Source organism: Ochlerotatus camptorhynchus, unplaced genomic scaffold (genome assembly GCF_037179485.1).
Source record: "Ochlerotatus camptorhynchus isolate MF236.1 unplaced genomic scaffold, CSIRO-AGI_Acam_v1.1 ptg000010l, whole genome shotgun sequence".
Classification (NCBI taxonomy): domain Eukaryota; kingdom Metazoa; phylum Arthropoda; class Insecta; order Diptera; family Culicidae; genus Ochlerotatus; species Ochlerotatus camptorhynchus.
The window spans coordinates 2,422,006-2,449,095 of NW_027040502.1; the positions used below are offsets into that span (position 1 = coordinate 2,422,006).

The window sequence follows — 27,090 nt, forward strand, 5'->3', positions numbered from 1 at the left end:
GGCGACAACGCTCTGATGAGACAACGAAACCCTACCCCAAGCTCCTCCCCTGATCCTATCCTTCGAAAATGTACCCTTCTAACCTCGAGTAAGCCGCGAGTAATCGGCCCAACTCCTACTAGACATAGAATTAAGTGAATCTTGTTACACACAGTGAACAATGAATTATCGGCTCCGTAAAGCTAACGCGATTGAGCCTTCCAAATAAACGAACTAGATAAAAAAAAATAGTAGTACAAGTACAATCATACTATATGCCCAGAGAAGCCGATACATTTTACAGCCCGAACAATTATTAGGCTGAAAAAATTCATTGGTGCTGATTCAAATGTTAAGATTTACCTATTCTTTGCATTTCTATAGTAAACTACACTGAGGCAAATAGACTTAAGAATTTCATAAGGCTCGACTTATGAACAACACATATGAATTTCACAAGCTTGACTTATGAATGATTTTCGGGTAACATGAGGTAGCTATTATACGCTTTTAACCATTTGATTTTCCCAAGCGTTGAAATACGAGTGGTCAACACACGGGCCTCGTAATCTCAACGTCCATGGTTCGGTTCCAGTCTGCACCGATTTATTATTTTTTTGTCAACATTATTTTTCATAAGGCAAATTCAGTGAAATTCATACTGATTTCTTGTGGCTAAAATTCATAAGTGCATCTTATGAAATTCTTATGTCCAATTGCCTCAGTGTATGATCCTATCCAAGCTTGCAATTGCTCATTACAGCTAAAATGCTATTTTTCGGATTTTTGAAGTTATGAGATATATTAATGATAATTCTTACTTATGAGATCCAAGAAGAGAAGGTAAAGTGTGTGTATGCCACATAAAACCTGTCAATTCAGCTTTCAGAGGGTCACAATAGTGAATAGCTCTAACGATGAGCAACGCGATGAGCGAGCAATTAGCGATCATATGTATATGTCATACACAAACTCTACAGCCTCTTCTTGCTTCTTATAAATAATTATGATTCTTTTTGGTTCTTATAGTTTCATAATTACGAAAAATAGCCTTTTAGTTGTAATGAGCAATTGCAAGTCTGATCCTATCTATCAATTACTATAAAGAAAAACAAATTTCAACAACTGAGAGAAAAGTTATTAACAAATGAGCAGGTGGTGTATACAACTATGCATGCCAAGCATGGAACCCAGTCACCTCCAGCATGGTCCTGCTTTGTAACTATGCATTTACCGAATGAGCTAAGGAAAGCCCGGCAGAAGAGCCGCCGGACTTTAGGTGGGTCTCGGTTAGAGTGTCCACGTCGATGATGTGCTTGATGATATACTTACCGAGAACTTGGATTTGCTCGGGTTTATTACGGCAGTTACTAAGAGCACCGGTCATGTTGACAAAGATTTCCATCCATCTGCGGAGAACATATCGGGGTTGTTGTTTAGTGCTGGTGGTTGTCTCCAGAATCCAGGGGAGGGAGGGGTGATTTTTGTCCAGAAGAATCACCGGAGGCGTCTTGAGGGGGAGCGGGTTGCACCGGTGAATTCGCGAATTCGCTTGCCGTCACCGTCCCCTTCTGGAAGTGAACCATGAAAAGACAATCCGGATAGGTTGTATTTTTTTATCTGTGCTTTTATTTTGTGTACAGTCACGTCTCTACACACTTAAAAAAAATCATGTAAATTTAGGTGCTCTGAGACTGACATATACGAGCGTCATTTTTGACATAAAATTGAGTCGTAATAGACGCAAAACTTAGCTCAATCAAACGTACTTTTCGTCGAGTACCGAACTTTTCAGTCTCGGAGCACTTAATTTTACATGACATATTTGTTTACGTCTCATCCTGTATGTCAAAGATGGATTCCGTCACGTGTAAAATTAGGTATTTCTAAGTGTGTAGAGTTAAGTGGTGTTGGATTAAATTTAGGGTTAGTAGTAGGGCTAGTAAATGTTAGTAAAAATGTACCTATTGTCTATTAAAAATGTTATAGGCTAGTAAATGTTAGTAAAAATGTACTTAGTGTCTCTTAAAAATGTTATAGGTTAGTAGAATTTGAATTTTGTACAAAATAAGTGGGGTGAATCGCATGCAAGCCAGTGGGTACAACAACTAAATGATAGAAGAGTAGACCAGCAGGCGAAGTGGGTCAAAATTTACAAAGGTGGTGATAACAACCCCCCCCCCCCCCCCAACCTCACAGACAGCAACAAAGAAGCTACAACGGGGTTGATGAGAATAAGGAGGAGCGCCATTCCTCATAAAGTTACAGGCGTTCGTGTGCACAAGAGCCATATTTTAAAGTGTCCTTCACATTGTTAAGTGAGTGGTATCCAGCGAAAAAGGGAGAAGACAGCGGATTCGTCAGGTACGCTAATGACCTATCCTACACTTAAACACTAACTAAATCTAGCTCTACGGCTTCTCTAATACATCCCATTACCCTCACAGGACCTTTTGTATTGTGTAAATTCGACTGAAAGTCGCCATTTTGTCTGGTGAGAAGCTCGACCAGGTGCACACGATTCGGCGTAGTAGACCGCGGTTTGCTACGTCTAACCGCAAAGGACCAATCCAACCTCTGGGTCAGCCGCCCGTAAGGAGGCTTTTCAAGCTCGGGGGCGAAACCCCTAAACGTAAAGGAGCTTTCCCCCTCTTGACACGGTCACTCTGGTATCGTCCTGGGCCGTGTCAATCTCCGTCAACGAGGGAGGGCGCCTGAAAGGCTTACACAGCCACATACCATCGTCAAACCCCGCCAAACCATCGTGCGGTTAAACAGTAATTACCCACTGTTTTGGGAATCAGCTTGCCAGCTCGTCGTCAGCAGCAGTAGCAGCAGCAGCAGCAGCGAGCGCTCGCAGGACGCCAGAATAAGCAGTGGTACGTACCGAAGAACGAAGTTAATTTTATCCACACCCACAAATAGAAAAATAGACTACAGAAATCTAACCCAATCCCACCAACACACCAATTTGTTAAAATAAAAAACCTCAAAGTCAAAGTAAATTTTTAAATCAATAAATTCACACTACACAGTATTTCTAGTCAGGTGACCGTACGCTGCACATTTTGTCCGCGAAGTTTCTCGAGATTACCAAGTAGTAAGCCGATCCTGAGACCCAGTTCGAGGGGTCTCTTGCTACTGAACTTGCCGGGAAAAACGAACAGTTACAAGGTCTTCACGTTTCGTCTCTCCTCGTCATCTGGAAGACAGAGATTGGGGCCAGCTTGTACCGGCCCTTGATTACCACCTTGAAGCAAGGTTGCAAATACTCATTTCAGCTAAAAAAATTGTTTTTTGGAATAATAAAACCAAAAGATGGTATGATCATAAAGGTAACTCTAAGACCACTGGGTCCCGAAGAAAATCATTATTATTTTTGGCTCACTCAGTACCAGAACAACGGTCCCAAGCAGTCCCAAGCTATTTCACTCACCCCTGCATGTTCTGCATGAATCCACACACCCCTGATGTTATCTGTCAAACTTTCATAGCGAATCAAAACAAACAGAGTGTAGTAATAGAATTTCAACTAGAATAGGGTACGTTAATCGTTTGCTTGGGACCAATAGGCTACTAAAGTGGTGAGCCAATTTAAAATCGTTAGTTTCGTATTGATTGTTGGTATCACCGATCCTACTGAGATTGTAAAGGGTGTCCCACATCAAATTGCATCACGGAAAAAAACACTGTAGACAATTACCTAGTTGACCGATCCTTTTCAAACTTTCAGACAATAAAATATAACCCATTAGTAAGCTTTTGGCATATTTATTTCATTCAAATTTAATACCACAACCGTACGCTCGCATCTTACGCTTAACTCCACTCATTAGGTGCAGTACAACATCTGGCTGCAGCTTCTTCTGTACGGAAACCCACTTTTATTCATGTCTTCCTCAGATTTAACCTCCTTGGTGCCGTAGTGCCTGCTTCCTAATAGCCCAGTATTTTTCGATGGGCCTTAGTTCCGGTGCGTTGGGGAGTTTCATGTCCTTGGGTACGAAAGTTGGCTTTGTACCATTCCAGGACAACATTTGAATAGTGGCACGAAGCTAGATCCGGCCAGAAGATCGTAGGATCCTAGTGTTGCTTCAAGAGAGGAAGCAGACGCTTCTGTAGACACTCCTTGAGGTAGATCTCCTCGTTTACAGTCCCGGTAGTCAAGAACGGCACACTCCGTTTGCCACATGAGCAGATCGCTTGCCAAATCATGTATTTGTTGGCAAACTTTGAAAGATTCTGCTTCCTTACTTCCTCTGGAACATCAAACTTGTGCTGCCGGAAGTCCGCCGAGACGTAAGTCTCATCATCCATGATAAGGCAATGAGGCTTCGTCAGCATCTGGGTGTACAGTTTCCGGGACCGCGACTTTCCCACCGTATTTTGCCTTTCATCACGATTTGGAGCCTTCTGCACTTTGTACGAATGCAGTCCCTCCCGGTTCTTGGCTCTCTGAACGAAAGACTTGGACATCCCTGACCAAAGCATAGGGATTCCGATGAAACGCTTTCATGACACGCTTGTGATCCTGATCACTAATAGAACATCCATTCTGACCGCATTTCTCGTTCCGTTCGATGTTTAGAATTTCGTAGTAACGTTTAATAACACGACTCACCGTTGACTGCACGATTCCGAGTTGTTTTCTGATGTCCCGATGAGAGAGTTGAGTTTCTTCCTCTTCTTTGTTTGCTTCATCACTGCTGTTATGGTATTTCCAACATCGGTGGGAAGAGTAGCGTACCTATTCGAGATAGGAACACTCGAGCCAAGACGGTTTTAAACAGGTGGGCAGGAACTCACGGTCTCCCAGTGTTGGTGAGTTCTTTGCCGTTAATGTTCACGAAAAGTTCACTATTTTGCTATACAGAAATTCAAAACAAAAATTTTTATCTGCGGATTTGAACAGTTTTTGACCTGTTTCATACTACCGGAAGGTGTATGCTGGTCACAAATGCCGTGCCAAACTGATTTCCTACTCAATTAATCAATCTTTGATGTGAAATTCGCTAATAAACACGAGGCGCATTTCGTATAGCAAACATGCCATAACAAAATGGGCATGGTTCATTTTAGTAAACAAACTAACACTTCTTCCGACTGTGGCACCTATGTATTAGGCGCCGAGCACTCGAGCTATCCTCAACACTGTTCTTCTTGTTCTCCGCTTTCACGATACGACTGGCACTACTGACGCCGTGAATAAACGCGCAGTAAACTCATAGAGGGACCAGAAGGTCCCGAAGAAGCGTGCTCAACTTTGGTACTATCTTCGGTACCAAGCTAATCGATGCACCCCTCGAAACATAGGAAAATCCACGAACCCCTAATTTTATCTGTCAAACTTTCATTGCGCATCAAAACAAATATAGTTCAGTACTAGAATTACGACTAGAATGGGGTAAGTTAATCGGTTTGCTTGGGACCAATAGGCTAGTCAAGTAGTGAGCCAATTTAAAATCGTTAGTTTCTACCGGTTGTAACCGTTCGGAAAGAATGCTCGAGGTTCAAGTGAAACTCGGTGGCTTAAGCGCCATTCCCTTTACGAGAGACCACCGGTCGTGTTTTCTTTGCCCGACTTAGCGACTGATCCTCAGAGGACCACTCGAACGGTATGATTAAAAATCCTTCCTCAATGAAATTCAAAACTTTAACGGAAACTAATCTTTATCGAAAGAACACCTTTATCCGATCCATTTACCATCAGGGAAACCCGCAATCTCAAAGAAATCCACAAATTATAGTCCCAATTTTCATTAAACCTAACGAACCAAGCTAAATCGAATGTGTCTGATGCGAATCCAAGACCAGCCCAAGAACTCAATGGCGAGCGAGTCAGCTAAAAAACCGTGACAGAAAAATAAGTAACTCAACGAAAAAACTTAACATTCATTCGGGTTGGACTAAACTCGGTTCAAAAAGCAAACTATTCATGGCCATGAAAATAAAAAGTACGGACATACCTGCGCAGGTTTATTCGATGCGATGCGATGCGATGATGGCGACGGATGAATCGGTGATGGCGACGGATGGAGCGGTAATGGCGGCCAGTGACCTTACCACGGTCCTGGAGATGGCGACTGTCGACCTTCCGACGACCTGTGATGATGGCGCCGGTCTCGGAATGGCGCCGATCAAGCTGCGGAAATGGCGTGCAGCGACGAAAAGTGAACCGTGTGCGGTATGGCCGAAATTAGAGGTGCGGAGGTAGTGGCGGCTGGACGGAAGGCTTCCGATTTGCTTTCTAGAGAGCTGAGCATCGACGGAGTCGAGCATTTCCCGGGAGATTCGCTCCGCGGAAGAGAGAGACCAACGTACCGTCGCACGACTTCGCGTACTATGTTTCCGCTATGACCGCCCGAGATGAAATGTAATCTTCTCCTCTTTAGTTAAAATCCGAACCGAGGTACGCAATTGGCTTCGTACTTCTGCGGTCCGAGCTCTCAAATGTCACGGCCCCCGGGGTTGTAACGTAATGGGGACTCTACCAACGGCTTTTGGCGACCCTTGGGGAAAATTTCGCTCAGCAAACTTGCGGCTTCACGACACTCCGTTTATCTACCTACAAGAGGCGGGCCTTCGCAATGCACCCGGGTCTTGTCCAAATCCAATGGACGGAAATGGCGGCCAAGTTGACGCCACGATAAACCAGACGGTCCGGCGACGATGGAAGCCGAACTCGCTGAAAATTCCAGCCCGTACAAAAAAGCCCGTTGAACGAGCTGTCCAACGCGAAATCACAAAATTACTCATCTAGTATTTAAATTTGCAAAATTAATTAACAATTACCTTTTTGTATTTAGATACACTATCTACAAAGCGGTTTGAAACGCGAACTACTTGCTACAGGCAAGAAAAATCTAAATGCACAAAAAATCTATCGAATTAATTAACTGGCTCGAACACTTCTTTTAAATCAATCACCTTTATCTTTTTGATCGAATTTCACTGAGTTCACACTTGACTGACGAACTTGAACTTGAAAACCGCGTCAAACACCACTGCTTTCCAGCCGATTCGTTGGCGAAATGGCAGAGACTAGAATTTCTTTTTCCCAAGAAACCACGGAATTTCTTAAAGATAAAGGGATCGGATACGGCGCGAAAAATCAATGTTCGGCTTAGCCATTTTACTCAGGCGTTCATTTAAATTCTTTCTCTTTCACGTATTTCCCAATCTATAAATCTATATTAGACCTGTTCATTTTAACAGAAATGTTCGGGATGCAGCGGGTCAACCGTGATTACCGTAAATAATAATACGTTAAAGGCTCGAATAAATTGACGATTTTCCTTAGAGCAATCAGAGAAACAGGTAAGACTAAATTAGTCTTCACAGGTAAACAACACATGAAATGCAGGAAGTATTGATTTTTATTTTGAGAATATATTTTGATTATGAACAACAATGAATAATTAACATTGAAACAAAAAAAAAACTTCTAATTATAACGAGGAGCAAAGATCAACAATCGCCTTTTTGCTAAGTTCCTTAACCTTTTTGCGGTTGGAGAAAATATTCGCCACTATTGCTCGCTTTTGATTTTCATTCTTGGTACCAAAATCGTTGTACCTTTGACCCAAAGCTACAGCTCGTTCTGCTGAATCGTTCACAACCGCCAAACTACAACACACATCTTTGGCTTGTTTGTAATTCTCGCTTGTTTCCCACTCAGAAGGGTCTTTCTCAAGGAGAAACTGGGTGGGGTTTTCATTATGTCGAAAAAAATCCAAAGATCGTTCGCTGATGTATTCAGAAAGATCGTCCTGTTCAACCACTTTATTACACTATTCATAGTCCGCGATAGGTTCTGCACCATCTTACGATTTATATTTTCGGACAATCCATCGTCAAAAAATGCAAGGCACACGTTTTGCTCACCAAGGTACTCCAAATGTCGCATTAATTTGGCTTTTGCAGAAATTGCAATTTCCTTGTCCACAGTTCTGTATTCTTCCAGAGATTTCAATAGATTAAAATCCTTCCTTGGAGCAGCCGCAGCTAAGGGTGCAGAATACCAAGCGTCCAAGTAAATTTTCACTATGAACAGGCATACCCTTTTTAAAGCTTTTTGTTCTCGAGGACGCAAACTAAATTGGCATCTGAAGAGGTAAATTTTCAGTGCGTAAATTCCCCGAGCCATCCAGCGCGCACGATGCATAGCTCCTAAAAGAATAATAAATCATGCTAAAATTATTCTTCAATGCAATCATTCAATTAGCCTTACCAGGAGCTTTCACTTTGATTTTCAAACCATCATATTCTTCAACTCCAACCAACAGAAGCGAAAGTAACAGCATTTCTCGATAGTCTGCACGTGTAAAGGACTTTTCCAAGAAACCTTTTGTAGTAGATTCAATCCTCTCTACGTCTTCAACTGATATCTCCGGTGAAGGCTCCATGGGGTCGAATTTTGTAGAGTCGATCGTTTTCCAGGACTTCTGGAATCTCTTAAAAATGGCAACGTCTGGTCCGCTAGATGTTTCCTTCATAGCTAATGTGAATACTGCTTCTAGAATCAGCTCCAGAATATGGTGCCGACACGGGAAATGCAGCAATTTTCGTCCCAGGCGTTCCTCTAACAAAGCAACCGCACCATTGTGTACACCAGAGTTGGAGGCAGTGGTATCATACCCAATAGCTTTAATTTGGTTGATGATTCCCCACTTTTCTAATTCTGCATAAACACCGTCTGCGGTATCTCTTCCAGATCCACTTGGAATGATTGGAACACCAAGTAATTGCTCATTATTATTGCCTGTCACCGTAATCGCAAGTCGCTCGTCTGGTTTCTGAGTTGGTCCTTTCGACATTTGCTTGGTATCCATGTGTAATACCAATCCATTTCATGATGAACTCAGTTTTGCCGATGTTTTCCGTTTCAAGTCGGATCTGTTAACAAAATGAATACCAAATATATGCTTAAGCTCATAATAAACCCACAAACATTACCGTTTGGCGGTATCTACGGACTGTTGACAGGCTAGAAGAAATTTCGTTGCTATTCAAACCCAGCTCAATCCCACTTGCTGTTAAGATGGCCGCGGCGGCACTGTACGAGACCATGCTTCTATCTAAAAGCGTGAGGGTATTTGCGCTCCATGGAAAAATCTTTTTCTTTTTGCGATCTGGTTCCAAATATTCATCATCCGAATTTTCTGCTGCAGATTCTGAGTCTTGCATGTTTTCATCTTGCTTGATTACATAGCTTAATGTTGCCTGTGCTGTAATAGTTTTTTGTTATTATAATTTTTAATGTTATATTATCCATCAAAGCACCTATCATATACTTACTCTCCATCAAGGCCTCATCATCTAAATCAATTTCGGGCCTAACCAACTGCTGTTGATGTGCCACATTGAAAATTTGGTTTAGACGATTTTCCCATCTTAAACGCATGTTATCATAACATTTTCCGACCTTTTTTTTTTTTCTTAGCGATATGTCATGTTCGCTGGGTGCGGATGTTCGTTATTTTATAAATTTCTGTTATTAACTGAGCAACTATAGCGCTACCCTGGGGAACAGATTTTTGTTCTTTGCGATGGTAGTGAAAAAATACCAGAAGAACTCGTCTTGCGGTTGGTAGACAATTTCTTTCAAAATGCGGTCTTACCACACCAACTTCAGGGATTGTAGCCCTTTCCACATCTTCCATTTTGGATGGCTCGAGTGACACTTGCCTTTGATAAAAAAAACACGTCTACTGAGGATTCATATTTCTAAAAAAATCATCTATCAATGAAACAGTCATCGGTCGTCATTGAAAAGCAATGCAGCTATGTTCTGTCAATCTAACTGAAACTTTTATTGGCTCTGTTGTCTTGTGAGTTTTAGCTATAACGGCCTCTTTTCTGATTTTTATCTCTCAATCTATGGAATAAACACGAAAACTATGTTTGAACGAAATTTCTAGAACAGTATAAGGAACATTATGCCGTAGACTACACATTTTTATATGATATGGGTGGAAAGTTCGTAGAACAAATACTTTGAAATTCTTCACTTTTTAAGATATCTTCAAGCATTAAACTAAGTCATACTTCAATAAAATCACTTTGAATAGTCAACCTCTAGCCACAAAGTTGGTAGATAACACATTAAGCTTCGCTTTGAAAGTTATTACAGCAGTTTTCGTTGTTTCAGTCTCGAGATACAAATTTTATAAGCCATAAATTACATAAAAAACATAAAATTAACTTGAAGCACCTCTAAATCATCTCCGATTTTGCTGAAAATTTGCACAGAAGTTCAAATTAACATGACGAACAGTAATCACGGTTGACCCGCTGCATCCCGAACATTTCTGTTAAAATGAACAGGTCTAATCTATATGTAGCTTTTCATCTGCTAGCTTGCTATAAAAGCTTCATATCTACAAGCTCACTTTTATCTTGCCATAAAAATCCCGACAAATGTACGTATCACGAAGCTTTTTGCTACATTGCATTGGAAACGAATCACTCTTTTCTAATTGCATTGAAATTCTTAATTAATTACAAGGTTCAAATACTAACCATAGCTAAAGGGTGATACGGTCAAAATTTGGTCAAGGGAAAACGCGTGTAAATCGGTGAAATCGTTTATTTAAAAAATCAAATTAAATTTCTTTTTCAAGTTCAATTAGTATAAAATTCAGGAAAAATATTCAGTTAGGCTTCCGCTTTTCCAAATCCGATTTGCCGGGCCTTACGCTTGACCCCTGCCATCAGATTTTGTACAGCCACCTTGTCCACCTTCTTTGCCGCAGAAAGCCAGTTTGCCTTGAACTGCTGCTCGCCCTTAGCAGTTTTTTGGTCTTCTTTAGGTTCCGCTTGACAATAGCCCAGTATTTCTCAATTGGGCGGAGCTCTGGCGTGTTGGGAGGGTTCTTGTCCTTGGGAACCACCTGCACGTTGTTGGCGGCGTACCACTCCATGGCCTTTTTACCGTAATGGCAAGATGCCAAATCCGGCCAAAACAGTACGGAACAACCGTGTTTCTTCAGGAAAGGCAGCAGACGTTTATTCAAACACTCTTTCACGTAAATTTCTTGGTTGACAGTCCCGGAAGCTATGAAAATGCTGCTTTTCAAGCCACAGGTATAGATGGCTTGCCAAACCAGATATTTCTTTGCGAACTTTGACAGTTTCATGTGCTTGAAAACATCTGCTACCTTTCCCCTTCCTTTTGCCGTATAAAACTCCTGTTTCGGAAGCTGCTTGTAGTCGGCTTTGACGTAGGTTTCGTCGTCCATTACCACGCAGTCAAACTTCGTCAGCATCGTCGTGTACAGCCTCCGGGATCGCGCTTTGGCCGTCGTATTTTGTTTATCATCGCGATTTGGAGTCACTACCTTCTTGTAAGTCGATAGTCCGGCTCGTTTTTTGGCTCGTTGCACGGTTGTAGACGATACACCCAGCTTATTTGCGGCATCTCGGAGAGAGAGGTTAGGGTTTCGCTTGAAACTACCGGCAACTCTCTTTGTCGTCTCAGCGGCTTCCGGTTTTCGATTTCCCCCCGATCCAGACTTCCTGGCTGTCGACAAACGTTCCCCAAACACTTTAATTACATTTGTAACGGTTGATTTGGCAACTTTTAGCGATTTTGCCAACTTTGCGTGCGAGTAGCTCGGATTTTCGCGATGCGCGAGCAAAATTTTGATACGCTGCTCTTCTTGCTTGGACGGCATTTTGACAACTGAAGAGTGAATTCCAAAATCAAAATAGGAGCAACATTCTACACACACACACCTTCAAAATGAGGGGTGTTCAGGTTTTTTAAATTCAAAATTGAAAGAAATACGTCAAGTTGATATTGACCAAATTTTGACCGTATCACCCTTTATTCTAAGCTAAACTAAAAATTTAAACGAAATAAACGCACGACGTTGCACGGTTGCTATTATAGAGTTATTTCCTGTGGGTTGGTGTATTTGGATTTTAATTACATGTATAAATGACAAAGTTATAAGCATTCAAACCCTAACACCTTTTCGTGACGGTCGCAATTTTGTTGGGTTTCATGCATTTTGTTGGTTTGAATAATAAGAATTGCCCATGAACCACTTTAACTTGCGACGAATGGCACTGCGATTTACACTGAAAATTAAGCAGGGCATAACTTGTGTTTAAGAGGCCAAATTTAAAACTTTTGTTATTATCCTAATAGATCCTTGCACACCAATACCATTAATGCAAAAAAACTCCAAAATGGTAAAAATAGCAAATGTACCACTTTGACTCTCAACGGTTCATATCTCGTGGAATGAATCCGTTGTGGGTGGCGTACGGAGAAGGCAAACAAAAATGCAAAATAAAGTGTAAATACTGTACTTGCAATAGCGAAGCAAAATATGTCATAACATTCCCGAACATGTGGGCGCTAAATCTTTCTTTGTATATCAGGTGCAACGCAATAAGTACGTATAAAAACAGTCACATGAATGGAAGTTCAGATTCATTGGCTCTAATCTGGCCACAACGAACATTCCACGGACAATAATACCGAGAATAGTAGTGGTTCTGTAGTCGAACAGAAACATCGGTTGCTAATCGTTGTGGCATCAGATGATGAGTAATGTTGAAAGTTTTCAAACCGATTGCTTTGTTTTGATTGCTTTGGTGCAATGCAGGTTCGTATAGAAAGAATGTTCATTGCTTTGCAACGGCAATCCTTATAATGTGCCATTTTTGAAGCCATTCTGACAATGCACCGATGCTCGTAATTATATCTCTATGTTGCCTCTTTGGTGAATTATCGCATACCGCGCAAAGTGTGTGCTCGAAGAATCATAATAAGAATCGGAGATATAATTTCACCCGGTGACTGTGCTGTGTTTGTGCATGCCAATCGAGATAAACATAAACATACGAATGATACACATCTGCAGAATGGGCAAAACAACAACCAACCGAATGCTTCGTCCGCGAACGTCGCAAAGCCAGATCGCGTCTCGTCAGTGCTCAAGGCATGCTAGAAACGAGTTTGAACATGATCGCGTAGGAGGCTCTGGTGGTCTCAGTTTGCGAACCAGAAAGTTTACAAACAATGATCTTTGAGATTTCCAGTGAATTGAAACATGATGCAACCTAAGACGTCAAAATGCATGCGTTACTAGATTATATTGTGAAAGCCAGGACTTGGTGCTGGGACAATTTTCCGGATCAAAGCCTTGCATCACGCTTTGTCACATATCCCGCAGGTAAACTAAGAAGGGTTGCGCCTTAACTACCTGCCGGCCGCCAAGCCTGCTGCATATAAATTTCTGATGATGGTTGTTACGTGAGATTGCAATCTCCATCACCATAAAGCCGCGCATGCTTCGATGACACAGATCGTTCGTCCCACAATAACAGCGTGGAAAGCTCGGTCGTCGCTCGCAAGAAAGAAGCCGTCGAAGGACGAAAGATGAAGAAATTCCAGTTTGTCGTCCTTTGAGTAATGCTGCCCGCCGTACCGGCGTGCATTCCTCTCGATACTGCAGTTTTTGGGAAAAGGGACGGAACGCGTGTATCATCTCGCGGCGACAACGGCATCTTATTTCGCGTGTTTAGCAACATGTCAATGTCACAACCCGACGACGACGACGAGAAGATCAGCAGATCTCCTTACATCAGGTGACAAAATTCCAATGTTAAGTTATTGCCACTGTCTGGACGCGATGATCATAGTTTGCTGTTGGCTGCTGTCACCAGAACTTATCGTTTGTGATGACGACTAAACGGTGAGTTTATGTTCTGTGAAATTCCTAAAATTTCCATTAGTTGCAAACCATGGGGATTGCAAAAACGGGACGCCAGTTAAGGGTAAGAAACAAGATCAAAGCAAGAAAGAAGATCCCACAGCCAACAGCGGAGGGATCGGAGGAGAACAAGAAACGGGCAGAGATCGAAACTGCATTTTAGAATTTATAATGACTTATTTGTGGGTTTCGCACGGGTTCCCTGGGCACAAAGGATCCGCAACGGGGATGGGAAAAGGCATCCAAGGGGGAGGACAAACCGCTCTAAAATCGGGCTATTCACCTCGTTTTTGCATCCCATTCTCTCTCGCCTTCGCTGCTAAACCCGCCGCGAACGCATTTTTTGGTTGCTGCTGCTACTGATGCTATCGCCCGAGATTTCTGCGCTTTTTTGCTGTTGCTGTTGTTGTCTTTCTCGTATAGGATTTCTTTTGCATTTCGGGACTCCTCTTCTCAAATTTAATGTTGATCGTTTATAGTTTCGGGTTTATGTTCTCGCTTTTGTTGTTCGTGGGCAGTTTTTTGCCCTTGTTGTGGTTGTTGTCTTGCGCGATCTTAGCGGGCCGTGCGTCATTATCGGCCTATCACGTTCAGGCAAGCTTCCCATGAATCGAGGTTGCTGCGGTTCGTTCTGCGCAACGGACGGTGTTATAGCTGGTCAAAGAAAGATGGATATGCTGCAACCGAATCAATCCTTGCATGTGCATACGTGTAGGTCGTATGGCTGTGTTTGCTCTCCGGGCAATTCTAATTCTATATCATTATTATAGTCTTTTGATACCTTTGCGTTGCCTAATTTGAAGGAATACCGTGCGGCACTGCAGTGCATTAGATGCTCGGAATGGCTTAGCATTAGGCTAGGAAAATTCGAAATTTGATGGACTTCTTTAAATTTTACAAATTTGTGTAGATGGCACTGTCAAAAACTCATACTCACACATAGATTCTGACACTTTAAGTGTAAAAGACGCTGTTGGAGTCCTAACCTTTGCTTCGTTTATATAGAGCAACGCACAGTTTTATAATTTCCTTCCCTAATCACCATGTGTAATCCAAAGAACCACACTGAAGGCACTCTGTATCTGTACTTCATTCTCCGAAAAACCATCATTATCATGGTTAGAGACTCAGCCGACCCCTCCGTACACTCCGTTCGGCAGCATTGTCTCCAAGACAGATCCGCCGAGATGCACCGACGCTTTGTGCTGGCTCAAAACTAATTACACCGTGGGATTTTGATCGGACCGGACCCGCACACGGCGGTAGATGTGAACGACCACCTCCTAAACCGCCAATCCTGGCAAAGTTCAAGGCCTCTACCGAGCGAAACCCTGCTCGCCACAGCTTTTAGATTTAGATCACACATGCAGTTTGGGTTTCATTTACGGAAAGGTGCAGCGCCATCATTCCCTATTGATTGCAGCAGACTTAGACGCGGCCATCACATGGCCAGATGGCGCCCGTAGATAGATTTCGGTGCTTGCCTGCTTCAATTATAGTGGCACGATGAAGGATGCTGCATCGAAGAAGGAATGCAACTGACCGTTTCGAACCGGATTGGTGAAGTCGTAAATCTTGTCGCGAGTAGAAGTAGCTCAGCACATCGCTTTATACCTGCTTGCAGGATTTATTGGGGATTTGACTGTTGCGAAAGTTGATCCGATGAGTTGGCTCATGTAATGTACAATTATTTCCGGCCAGATGATCTCCGAAATGGCAGCCCGCACACACGGTGTACCTACATAGGGTAAATGTTGGCTTCGGCACCCATTGACTGTTTTCGGCAACCTAAATTTAAACGTTAATTTCACTATGTTTTCCCATCAACGCACTTCCCTGAATGTGTCCAAACGATTGTTTAGCCTTTCAGCTTCAATCTGATTATATTTGAACGATCGAGCAATCCAGTAATGCTACATTTTTCTTCAAATAAAGCATACGCACTACAAAATGGGGTTGATTTCGAGTTGCCGATAATAGAACAGCTGGTTAACACGCAGTTCTAATGGGAAGGTTGCCGAAGAAAAAGAGGCTGCCGACAATAGTCACACTCACCTGAGAAGTTTGGAGCGTTGTAAAAACGCTTTCAAAACGTTTTGAAAAATTCTGTCGATTGGAATGGATAGAGAAGCAAGCAGCAGATGAATGTAAACAAACAGACACATCATATACGTGCGTGACGCTGAGAAAATGCTAGTAGAAGTGCAGATGCTGCTTAGATTGACGAGAATACGTAAATTCCCCTACATACATTTATTAGTACAACATCACATTTTAGATAAGACATAATCAACAATAGTACGCAACAATACTCGGTTTGCGGCTGCCGCTCTTCATCCTGGTCATTCCCAATGCTCGCTAGATCACGCTCTACCTGGTCCGCCCATCGTGCTCTCTGCGCTTCACGCCTTCTTGTGCCAACCGGATCAGTAGCGAACACACACTTTGCAGGGTTGTTGTCTGGCATTCTTGCAACATGCCCTGCCCACCGCATCCTTCCGGCTTTGGCCACCTTCTGAATGCTGGGTTCGCCGTAGAGTGCAGCGAGCTCGTGGTTCATTCTTCGCCACCACTCACCGTTCTCCTGCACTCGAAAACTCCGAGTGCTTGCAGGTCCTCCTCGAGCATAGTCCATGTCTCGTGTCCATAGAGGACCACCGGTCTTATTAGCGTTCTGTACATGGTACATTTGGTGCGGGGTGAATCTTTTTTGACCGTAGTTTCTTCTGGAGCCCGTAGTAGGCACGACTTCCACTGATGATGCGCCTTCGTATTTCACGACTCACATTGTTGTCAGCCGTCATTAAGGATCCAAGGTAAACGAATTCCTCCACTACCTCGAAAGTATCCCCGTCTATCGTGACATTAATTCCTAGACGAATCCTGTCATGTTCGGTTCCGCCTACTAGCATGTACTTTGTTTTTGACGCACTCACCACCAGTCCGACCTTTGCTGCTTCGTGTTTCAAATGTTCTTGCGATAATGTCCATGTCGTCCGCAAAGCACACAAATTGACCGGATTTCGTGAAAATCGTACCCCGGTTGTTGAGCCCAGGTAGGCATGAGAGTCCGTCACCTTGTCGCAGACCCCGGCGAGATTCAAATGAACTGGATAGCTCACCCGAAACCCGTACGCAGTTTTGCACACCGTCCATCGTTGCTTTGATCAGTCAGTCTATAACATTATGAAGGTAGCATGCAACTTACCTTTTTCCCTCAGGGGCTGCCTACTCTGTCGATCGGGAGATTACGCTGGGCCCGCGCCGTCGCTCGCTGCTCTCTGCGTCGTCGCAGGCGTCGGGGCAATTGCGGCAGGGATTCTCCTAGGAATCCTGCGAGCACACGTGGTTAGGCGTACTTCTTTTGGTTGTGGCGCACTTTTCGGACAGAGGTACGAAATTTGATTTCACCACTCGCGCACTAATGTGGACCGTTCTAACGGCCTGTTCTTTTCCGGTTTCTCGGACCAACACTAGGAGCTCGAAGGAGGCAATTATTCACTCCTTCGGCTACCACACAACCGACGGACACTCGCGAACTTAGGACTGTGCACCAGCTCGGTGGCAAATACTACGCACGCCACGTGTAGGTTTCGGCACACTTCGTCCGAACACCAGAGTTATGCACTACCGAGACTGGTTTTAGGATCTTCTGGCCAGGTTACAGGCCGTTTCACTCGCCACACTCGGCGTCACACACGCGAAAGGTAAAAATCCGTATTATACTTTCTATTTCGACTGTATAATTTTGCGCGTCCGTACGGTCACAAGGTTTTCCACAAAAGAGGCCTCCTCAAGCGGTCGGGAGCCTATTTATCTCCTCCGTCGCTCGCAATGGGAGGACTGAACTTCCTTCCACACACGTTTGCCAACCGTTGAGAAGGGGTGGTAGTCGTCTACTCGAGCAGTTTTGGTAGCGGACGGCGCTCAAATAGGCGAGTTTATTTTAAATATTCTAACAATTTCTAGATCTAGCTCCTATCTTACAAACAATTACAATAACAAGTATATTTTAATTTAATGGGACATGCTCTAATGTTACAAGTCTGATCAGCTTCCCAGGAAAGCCGTTCTCGTCCATGATTTTCCATAGCTCTGTGCGGTCGATACTGTCGTATGCCGCCTTAAAGTCGATGAACAAATGATGCGTTGGGACCTGGTATTCACGGCATTTCTGGAGGATTTGCCGTACGGTGAAGATCTGGTCCGTTGTCGATCGGCCGTCAATGAAGCCGGCTTGATAACTTCCCACGAACTCGGTCATTTTAGGTGATAGACGGCGGAAGATGATCTGGGATAGCACTTTGTAGGCGGCATTCAAAATGGTGATCGCTCTGTAGTTCTCACATTCCAAATGGTCGCCTTTCTTGCATTCCTCCGGTAGCTGTTCTGTTTCCCAGATCCTGACTATCATCCGGTGCTGGCAGGTGGCCAACTTTTCTGGGCCCATCTTGATGAGTTCGGCTGCGATACCATCCTTACCAGCTGCGTTGTTGTTTTTGAGCTGCTGAATGGAATCCTTAACTTCCCTCAGCGTGGGAGTTGGGTCAGTTCCATCCTCTGCTGCACTGACGTAGTCGTTTCCTCCATTGCGCTGGTCTCCCGTGCCTACGTTCTCCTCGCCATTCAGGTGCGCATCGAAGTGCTGCTTCCACCTTTTAATCACCTCACGTCCGTCCGTCAAGAGGCTCCCGTCCTTATCCTAGCACATTTCAGCTCGCGGCACGAAGCCGTTGCGGGATGCGTTGAGCTTCTGGTAGAACTTCCGTGTTTCTTGGGAACGTCACAGCAGTTCCATTTCCTCGCACTCCGCTTCTTCCAGGAGGCATTTTTTCTCCCGAAAGATGCGGGTCTGCTGTTTCCGCTTCTGTTTATCGCGTTCCACGTTCTGTCGGGTTCCATGCTGCAGCATTACCGCCCGCGCTGCGTTCTTCTCCTCCAAAATCGCTCTGCACTCCTCGTCGAACCATTCATTCCGTCGACTTCTTTCCACGTATCCGATGGTGCTCTCGGCTGCGTCGGTGATGGCTGCTTTTACTGTACTCCAGCACATCAAGCTCGCCCTCCTCTGGCACCGCTGCCTCAAGATTCTGCGCGTATGCTAAGGCGACATCCGGTTGCTTCAGTTGCTCTAGGTTGTACCGTGGCGGGCGTCAGTACCGTACATTGTTAATGACGGAAAGTTTTGGGCGCAGTTTGACCATCACCAGGTAGTGGTCAGAGTCGATGTTAGCGCCACGATAGGTCCTGACGTCGATAATGTCGGAGAAGTGCCGTCCATCAATCAGAACGTGGTCGATTTGCGATTCCGTCTGCTGTGGTGATCTCCAGGTGTGACGATAGGGGAGGCTGTGTTGGAAGAAGGTGCTACGTATGGCCATGTTCTTGGAGGCGGCGAAATCGATGAGTCGTAGGCCGTTCCCGTTCGTCAGCTGGTGGGCGCTGAATTTTCCAATCGTCGATCTGAATTCCTCCTCCTGGCCTACCTGAGCGTTTAGGTCTCCTATGATGATCTTGACGTCGTGGCTTGGGCAGCGATCGTACTCGCGGTCGAGCTGCGCGTAAAATGCGTCCTTGTCATCATCAGTGCTTCCGGAGTGAGGGCTGTGCACGTTGATTATGCTAAAGTTGAAGAGTCGGCCCTTGATCCTCAACCTGCACATTCTTTCGTCGATCGGCCACCAACCGATCACGCGCTTCTGCATTTCGCCCATCACGATGAAAGCTGTGCCCAGCTCGCGTGTGTTGCCGCAACTCTGGTAGATGGTATGATTACCTCTAAACGTTCGCACCATGGATCCTGTCCAACACACCTCCTGCAGCGCTACGATGCCGAATCCACGGTCCTTCACGTGCCGAGTTTCCAATCGCAAGTCCTATTTCATCGCTGGGGTCGTTGCCATTGGTCTCGGTTCGTATTCCTCTGTTGCTGATTTTCCGTTGCAATGCTTTTTTTACGGCTGGCTCGCAGGGCCTGACACCAACCCCCTAACTTTCCGGAGGAGCAGGGTGCACAGTTGTGCTTAGAGTCCTTCACTGGCACTCGGACGTAGATCAGCCGCCCCTAACATGGGAAACAGACGCTGTTGTGAGCCGCTCCTCCTGGAGAACAGACGCTCAGGCTTGCCGAAGCAAACCCCCCCCCCCTTCCCTGTCAGCCTATGACCAAAGTGCCCACCGGGGTTGGATACCCGATCTTCCCTAAGGTTGCTCACAGTTCCCGGCCGGTACCACTGGGAGGTAGGGATAGGAGTTGCTGGGAAGAGGCTAGTGATCGCAATGGGATCTGTATTGCGCATTACCCAGCATTAACCGACCACACGGTGTACCTTAAGTCGCTATATTCATAGTCTGGCGGATAGAATCTCGGGAACCCGAGCTGTCAAATAGCGGAACCAATCGAGAAAATTATGACCAACAACGAAAAGAGCACATCAGCTAAGGCGAACAAAACTTCGGAAACCCTTTTCTCGTGACTCAAGGCTCGCCAACGCAAACTACACCATCTTTGGGTTGGGGAAAGTTTCCCCTATCCGATTATGCCGGTAATTTGCGTTCGATTGGCGAGGAAAGAATAATTAACGTTTTGTTTAGAAAATTTGATAATACCTTTTCAATTGTTGGTCTAAAATATTTTGAAATTGTTCCGCTTTTTGATGGATCGAAATTCTATCCACCAGACTATGAATATAGCGACGATAGGTGTACCTACTCTATAGAAGGTGAGATATTCCGGTAAATGACATTCAGCTTCTACACCTGCGTACACACTTAATCACGGCTTCCCTGTTCGGTAATACAGTTTTCGAACTGTAAATCACAAAAATTACCGAACATTCAGCTATTCTCAATAATACAACTGACGATCAGTAGCTGTTGCGACAAACTTCTGAATACGGTAAGAGCAAGTACTGAACTTACCGTAAAAACAGCTTTGCGGATAATGACTAAAACTCAGTAAAATAGAGTACCGAGTTTTCTGTATTCGTTATGTTTTACTGGAGCAGTCATCAAACGAAATTCCAACATTGCTGATGCTGACAGTAAAGCTGGGTTTAGACAGGGCAAGTCAATTGATCAACTCAGTTGAATTCAATTGGCTTGAAAAGTTGAGCCTGGTTCAACTTTTTTCAATTCAAGTGAGTTGATCAAGTCAGTTGAATGGCATGGTTTACACGTTCAATTCGCGTTCAAGTCAGTTGAATTCAACTGATTTGATCAATTGACTTGCCCTGTCTAAACCCATCTTAAAGCAAATTTCTTATGTTATCCTCCTTCATTCAACCCTACGCACTTGTCGTCGGAAATCTCCGCGTGAAAACAGGAAACCATTGTGAAAATCAGTGAAATATCTGGAAGTCAACCCAGGAGTACATAAACTACCACGAAATTTATGCACTCCTGCATTGACTTCCAGATGTTCAAGTTAGTTTGAAGAAAGAAATTTAACTAAATTTCATGTTATAGAGCTCCGGACTTAGGCACGCAATCCGACACATCAAAAAAGTCACCACCCGACCAATCCACCAGGAAGCTCTGAGCGCACAACCTGGACTACACACTTAGAAAAATTGATCTAAATTTAGGTGTTCTGAGACGGACATATGTATACGAGCGTCAATGTTGACATAAAATTGAGTCATAATAGACGCGAAATTCAGCTCAATCAAACGTACTTTCGAACTTTTCAGTCTCGGAGCACTTAATTTTACATGACATGTTTGTTTACGTCTCATCCCTTATGTCAAATATGGATTCCGTCACGTGTAAGATTAGGTATTTCTAAGTGTGGCTGGCAAATGACTGGGATAATGCGTACCACCGGTACTTCGCTTACTTGAAGACTATAAACTACCCAACACACAATTTTAGCTGCAGATTAGCTTATACAGTCAAAATTTGCCTTATGCAGCTAATTTTTGCCTGTATAAGCTAAGCTGCAGCTAAAATAGTTTGTTGGGTAGACCCGTCAAGATCGGTTAACCAACCTCGGTGGGAAGTTTGGTCGTATGCTGACAGGGAAGGGGGAGCTGCATCCTTTTAGGAGGATGTGGCTTACAAAACCCGAGCGTCTGTTCTCCATGTTAGGGGCGGCTCAAACAGCGTCTGACTGACATCCAGCGGCTGAATACGAAATGCTTCTCCCCTGACCGCTATACCCAAGATGGCAGTCCCATCACGGCGGATAGGAGACCTTAGGCCAACCACCTACTGTCTCCGAAACCTTCAAATTGTTACAGAAACCTATAGTGGAAGATTACGAACTGATTTTATGGCAACGACTTCCGACTAGCGCTAAACAACGGACAAGAATTGGAACATGGAATGTACTGACGCTAGCCCAACAGGATAAACTGGCACAACTCGCCAGTGAGGCCCGCCGTATAAAGCTAGAAATCCTGGGACTTGGTGAAGTCCGCTGGCCGAGCTTTGGAGAACACAAGCTGCCTTCCGGACAGGTACTTTTATATTCTGGTATGCGAGGTGAAAACGCTCAGCGACATCGTGGAGTTGGCTTTCTGCTTAGCGCCCAAGCACAGGCTGCGCTCATCAAGTGGGAATCTATCAATGAGAGAATAATCGTTGCCAGATTCAGAACACGGGTCCGAAACCTTACCATAATCCAATGTTATGCGCCAACCGTTGTTGCCGAATTGCAGGACAAAGAGTCAACTGAATGCTGTCGTGGATAAGACTCCAAGAGGTGATATCAAGATCTACACAGGCGACTTCAATGCGAAGATCGGCTCCGACAACTCGGACTATGAGCGCATTATGGGACGCCATGGTCTCGCGAGCTGCTTGCAGAGTTTTGTGGCAACAACGACATGGTGATCGGGGGTTCGCTCTTCCCCCATCGCCCAGTGCATAAAGTCACATGGGTCTCCCGTGATGGATATATGTACAGAGAACCAAATCGACCACATCTGCATCAGCCGAAAGTGGAGACGGAGCCTTCTTGATGTTCGGAATAAACGCAGCGCTGACATCGCGTCTGACCATCATCTCCTGGTCGGTGAGATCCGCCTACGCATTGCGCGGGTTCAACGGCGGAAGGAGAGACTTGGGCGGCGATTCAATACACGCCGACTGGAAGACCCAGCAGTGAAGAGATCGTTCGTTGAAGAACTCGAGGCTCGCGCAGCTAATATTCCGGAAGGTGGCAGCGTAGAAGAACAGTGGACGAGAATGCCTTTATTGAAACAAGCGAGAACAACCTGGGTGAGCTGCGCACTCAGAGGAAGGAGTGGATCACCGATGAAACCTGGAAGAAGGTCGAGGAGTGGAGAGAAGCAAAAGCCGCGATAGAGCGAACAAGGACCCGAGGAGCCAAGAACGAGGCCCGTCAGCGGTATTCGGCTCTAGAGAGGGAAGTTGAGCGTTCCTGTATACGGGACAAGCACATAAAGCAACGCCTGAGCGGGGCAAGGATGAACCCAAGGATGCCTGTGAAAGACGCGACTGGACAGTTGCTCGTCGACCCCACTGACCAGTTGAAACGTTGGTTTGGGCACTTCGAACAACTTCTCGAAGTTTCAACGGTCAACCAACCATCAACATCTCGGCATGATCCGCCAAGGACTGAAGCGTCTTCATTGCAGGAGATAGAAGCAGCCATCCGAAGCATGAAGTCCAACAAAGCCCCGGGGGGTCGATCGCATATCAGCAGAGATGCTCAAAGCTGACCCCATGCTATCCTCACAAATGTTGCATCAACTATTCGTCAACATCTGGGACACCGTGACTTTTCCGGCCGACTGGATGCAGGGCGTCTTGTTAAAAGTCCCCAAGAAGGGGGATGAAACTGTATGCGACAACTGGCGAGGCATCATGTTACTGTGTATTGTTCTCAAAGTTCTGTGTAAAGTTATCCTCAATCGGATACAGGAGAAGATCGACGCGACTCTCCGACGACAGCAGGCAGGATTCCGTGCTAGAAGATCCTGTGTGGACCATATTGTCACGCTCCGCATCATCTTGAAGCAGGTTAATGAATTCCAAGAGTCCCTGTACTTGGTATTAATTGACTACGAAAAAGCTTTTGACCGACTAAACCACGAAAACTTGTGGGGCGCTCTGAGACGCAAGGGAGTCCCTGATAAGATCGTCAATCTCATCGAAGCGCAGTACGAGGCTTTCTCATGCAGAGTGTTGCACAACGGAGCTTTGTCTGACCCGGTTCGGGTAATCGCGGGTGTGAGGCAAGAATGTATATTATCACCGCTACTGTTCCTCATCGTAATCGACGAGATCATGGTTGGAGCCGTTGACCTCTACCGAACCGTGGGTTGCTGTGGCAGCCTATTACTATGGAGCATCTCAACGACTTCGATTTGGCTGATTATGTTGCGTTATTAGCACAACGGCGCTCTGACATGCAGAGTAAGCTCGACGACCTTGTGCAACGCTCCTCTGAAGCAGGTCTAACCATCAACGTCAACAAGACCAAATCGTTGGATGTCAACACGGAAAACCGTTCCAATTTCTCGGTAGCTGGGCAGGCAGTGGAGAAAGTCGAAAGCTTCCAATATCTTGGCAGCCAGATAGCGTCGGACGGCGGCACCAAGAGCGACATAGATGCACGGATTAACAAGACGAGTATGGAGAGCGAATCAGATCAGTCGACGCACCAAAATACGAATTTTTAACTCGAACGTGAAGTCTGTGCTGTTAAACGCCAGTGAAACATGGTGTGTATCAGCGGAGAACACTCTGAAGCTGCAGATGTTTATCAACCGATGCCTGCGGTACATAATTCGTGCCTGGTGGCCCCACAATTGGATCTCAAATTCCGAGCTTCATCGTTTGTGCCATCAGAAGTCGATAGAGACAGAAATTAGTGGTGAACGGAAGTGGAGGTGGGTCGGCCACACACTACGACGGAGCGGAAACTAAATCTGCAAGCAAGCACTGGACTGGAATCCAGCAGGGCATCGCAGCAGAGGCAGACCCAGAGACTCGTGGCGGCGGAGCCTAAACAGTGAAATTAAGAACGTTGACCGAATTTTGACTTGGGAACAGGGCAAGGCCAAAGCTAGTAATCGCCTAGGATGGAAATCTTTCACAAAGGCCCTTTGCACCCATGGAGGTGCACAGGATCGTTAAGTAAGTAAGTAAGTAGTTAAAACAGCATTGCTGCTAATCCGACACTAAACTCAGTTCCCAAATACAATATAGCGATTTGTAATTCGAAATATTTTAACAGAAATGATGAATTTACTGAATTATTCATAAAAAAAAACTAAAACTAAAATGCTGAAAAGCAAAAAAAAACTATGTAAACAAATAAATTACTGTTAAATACAGCAATACTAGTACTGACTAACACGGTTATTTTTGACAGTTCAGAGAGAGATTCTGCGATTTACGGAGTTTTCAGCAAAAGTAAAAACTGCTGGCTTGATTACTGAAAACTCAGTAGTTTAAAAACCCAGCAAAATTTTACCGACTTCGCTAATCTAAACTCTGTGTGTAGGATATCGCACCCATTCAACGCACATGGGCCGGGACCAACGGCTTTACCTCACGCACCAGACCAGTGACCAGAGATTTGTATGCCTCAGAAAAATCCCACCGACCTCGGCTGGGATTGAACCCAGACCAATTGGGATGAGAAAGCAGTCACTCTTACCACTACACCATTGGCGCAGACTACTATAGTATGCACCTGGGACGGGACTTGACAATCGGGTAGCGATTTCGAGCCAATTTGCTGTCAAATCCGAGCCAGTTTCTGATTGGTCGATTTGACAGTAGCAATCGTGGAATAAAACTTCAAGGGATAGTCCTATGGGGTTGTACGCAATGGTGACGTAGGACTACGTGGTCTTGTGTAAAAAATCTTATTTGTTAACTGCAGCAGGAGCTTGTGTTTTGTATAGGAATAGGAATTTGAGCGGGGTTCTCTCTGTTTATACTCTTTAGCATGACGCGCTTGACATAGATGGCCAGCGACTCACGAAGAGCTACTGATTCCGATCAACAGCGGTGCGGCTTCTTCCTCCTTCTATGGATGCTCAAGTGGGCTGCAGCTCGCTGCTTGCAGGCAGCCTTTCGTTGTGTACTGGTGAACAATGTTCAACGCCACGCGCCGAAAGCACTGCTGCTGCTGATGCCGACTACCGGACACCACCACACACGGTTATTGGAACTGAATCCGATCAGCGGTTGAGGCCAGCCTTGATAGCTAGCTGCTTGCGGGGAGCCTTTCGTTGTTTACTGGAGAACACAATCACTCACCACGCGGTGATTGAATAAACACCGTTTGGTGAGACCGGATGGAATTCAACTTTGAAATCGCTTTTCGCAGACATACGGTGATTATATTCAGTAGTGACATTTTGAAAAATGTCTTAACATTAACAGATGCGTAGGAATATTTCTGATAGATTGGTGATAAAATTATTGAAATTGGTCTAGGAGTAGCTGATTTATTAACGTTCAAAATCTTTCATAATTTTGTTACATGTTCCATTTTTGGTTTTCACAAAGTGAACCCCCATATATAAATCACAGACTTAGTCCTACGTCAAAAAGGACAGAGGAATCGCATCAATCTGGCAGTGATGCCGGAATCAATGTTGACGTCAATATCGTTGTGAACTGTTTATATTTGCGAAAGGAAAGTTGAAAAATTTAGTGCACTGCGTGTTTTAAGCGATGGATATTGATGTTTATGGTTGTTATATTGTGTTGAGCAAAAATTATGTACAAGCTGCTAAACTGCGGTAGAAGCTCCGATTAATATCCAAATTAAAATAGAAATGAAAATATTTTACATTCCTGGCATCATTGTTCAACTCCGTCAAACACCTCGCAAAACTTTCCGAAAGGCATTCTTCATTAAGAAGAGTGAGCAGCTCGATTGTCTAGTCCCGTCCCGGGTATTCACTACCGATTTGTTTTTTGACGTAGGACTACGTCTTTCGGGAAGACGGGGGTACACTATATGAAAACCGACAGATGAAATTATGAAAGATTTTGAACGTTAATAACTTAGTTGTCCCTGGACCAATTTCAAAATTTTTATCATCAATCGATCAGAAACATTTCTACGCATCGATAAAAATTCCCTATATCGACAAAGCTGTATCATCGTTACTGTATGTAGCCAATGGGAAGCGAGAAAATATGGTACCGGCAGAGCTGGTTGTCTATATAACAAGTTGATAACTACGCTTTTGGCTTAGTTTCGATTCACCCGTTCAACGACAAACATCAAGCAACAATGACTGGTCGTGGCAAGGGAGACAAAGCTCTTGGAACAGAAGGCGCTAAGCGTCTGCGTGTTAACATCCAGGGTATTACCAAGCCTGCCATCCGTCGTCTGGCTCGACGTGGTGGTGTCAAGCGTATTTCCGGCTATATCTACGAAGAAACCTGA

At 44.6% G+C, this 27,090-nt stretch overlaps 1 protein-coding gene across 1 annotated transcript; it reads left to right on the forward strand.

Annotated features, from left to right (window-relative positions):
- Positions 1-5,980: 5,980 nt before the first annotated feature.
- LOC135699352 (uncharacterized) lies at positions 5,981-27,090 on the forward strand. The gene is made up of 2 exons (XM_065219599.1): positions 5,981-6,149; positions 26,897-27,090. Exons 1-2 carry the CDS (start codon positions 5,981-5,983, stop codon positions 27,088-27,090), a joined length of 363 nt encoding a protein of 120 aa, XP_065075671.1.

Coding starts and splice junctions, on each gene's coding strand:
- LOC135699352 (XM_065219599.1), top strand. CDS start 5,981: ATGGCGACGGATGAATCGGTGATGGCGACGGATGGAGCGGTAATGGCG. Junction 6,150..26,896: donor ATGGCGTGCAGCGACGAAAA/GTGAACCGTGTG, acceptor CTTTTGGCTTAG/TTTCGATTCACCCGTTCAAC.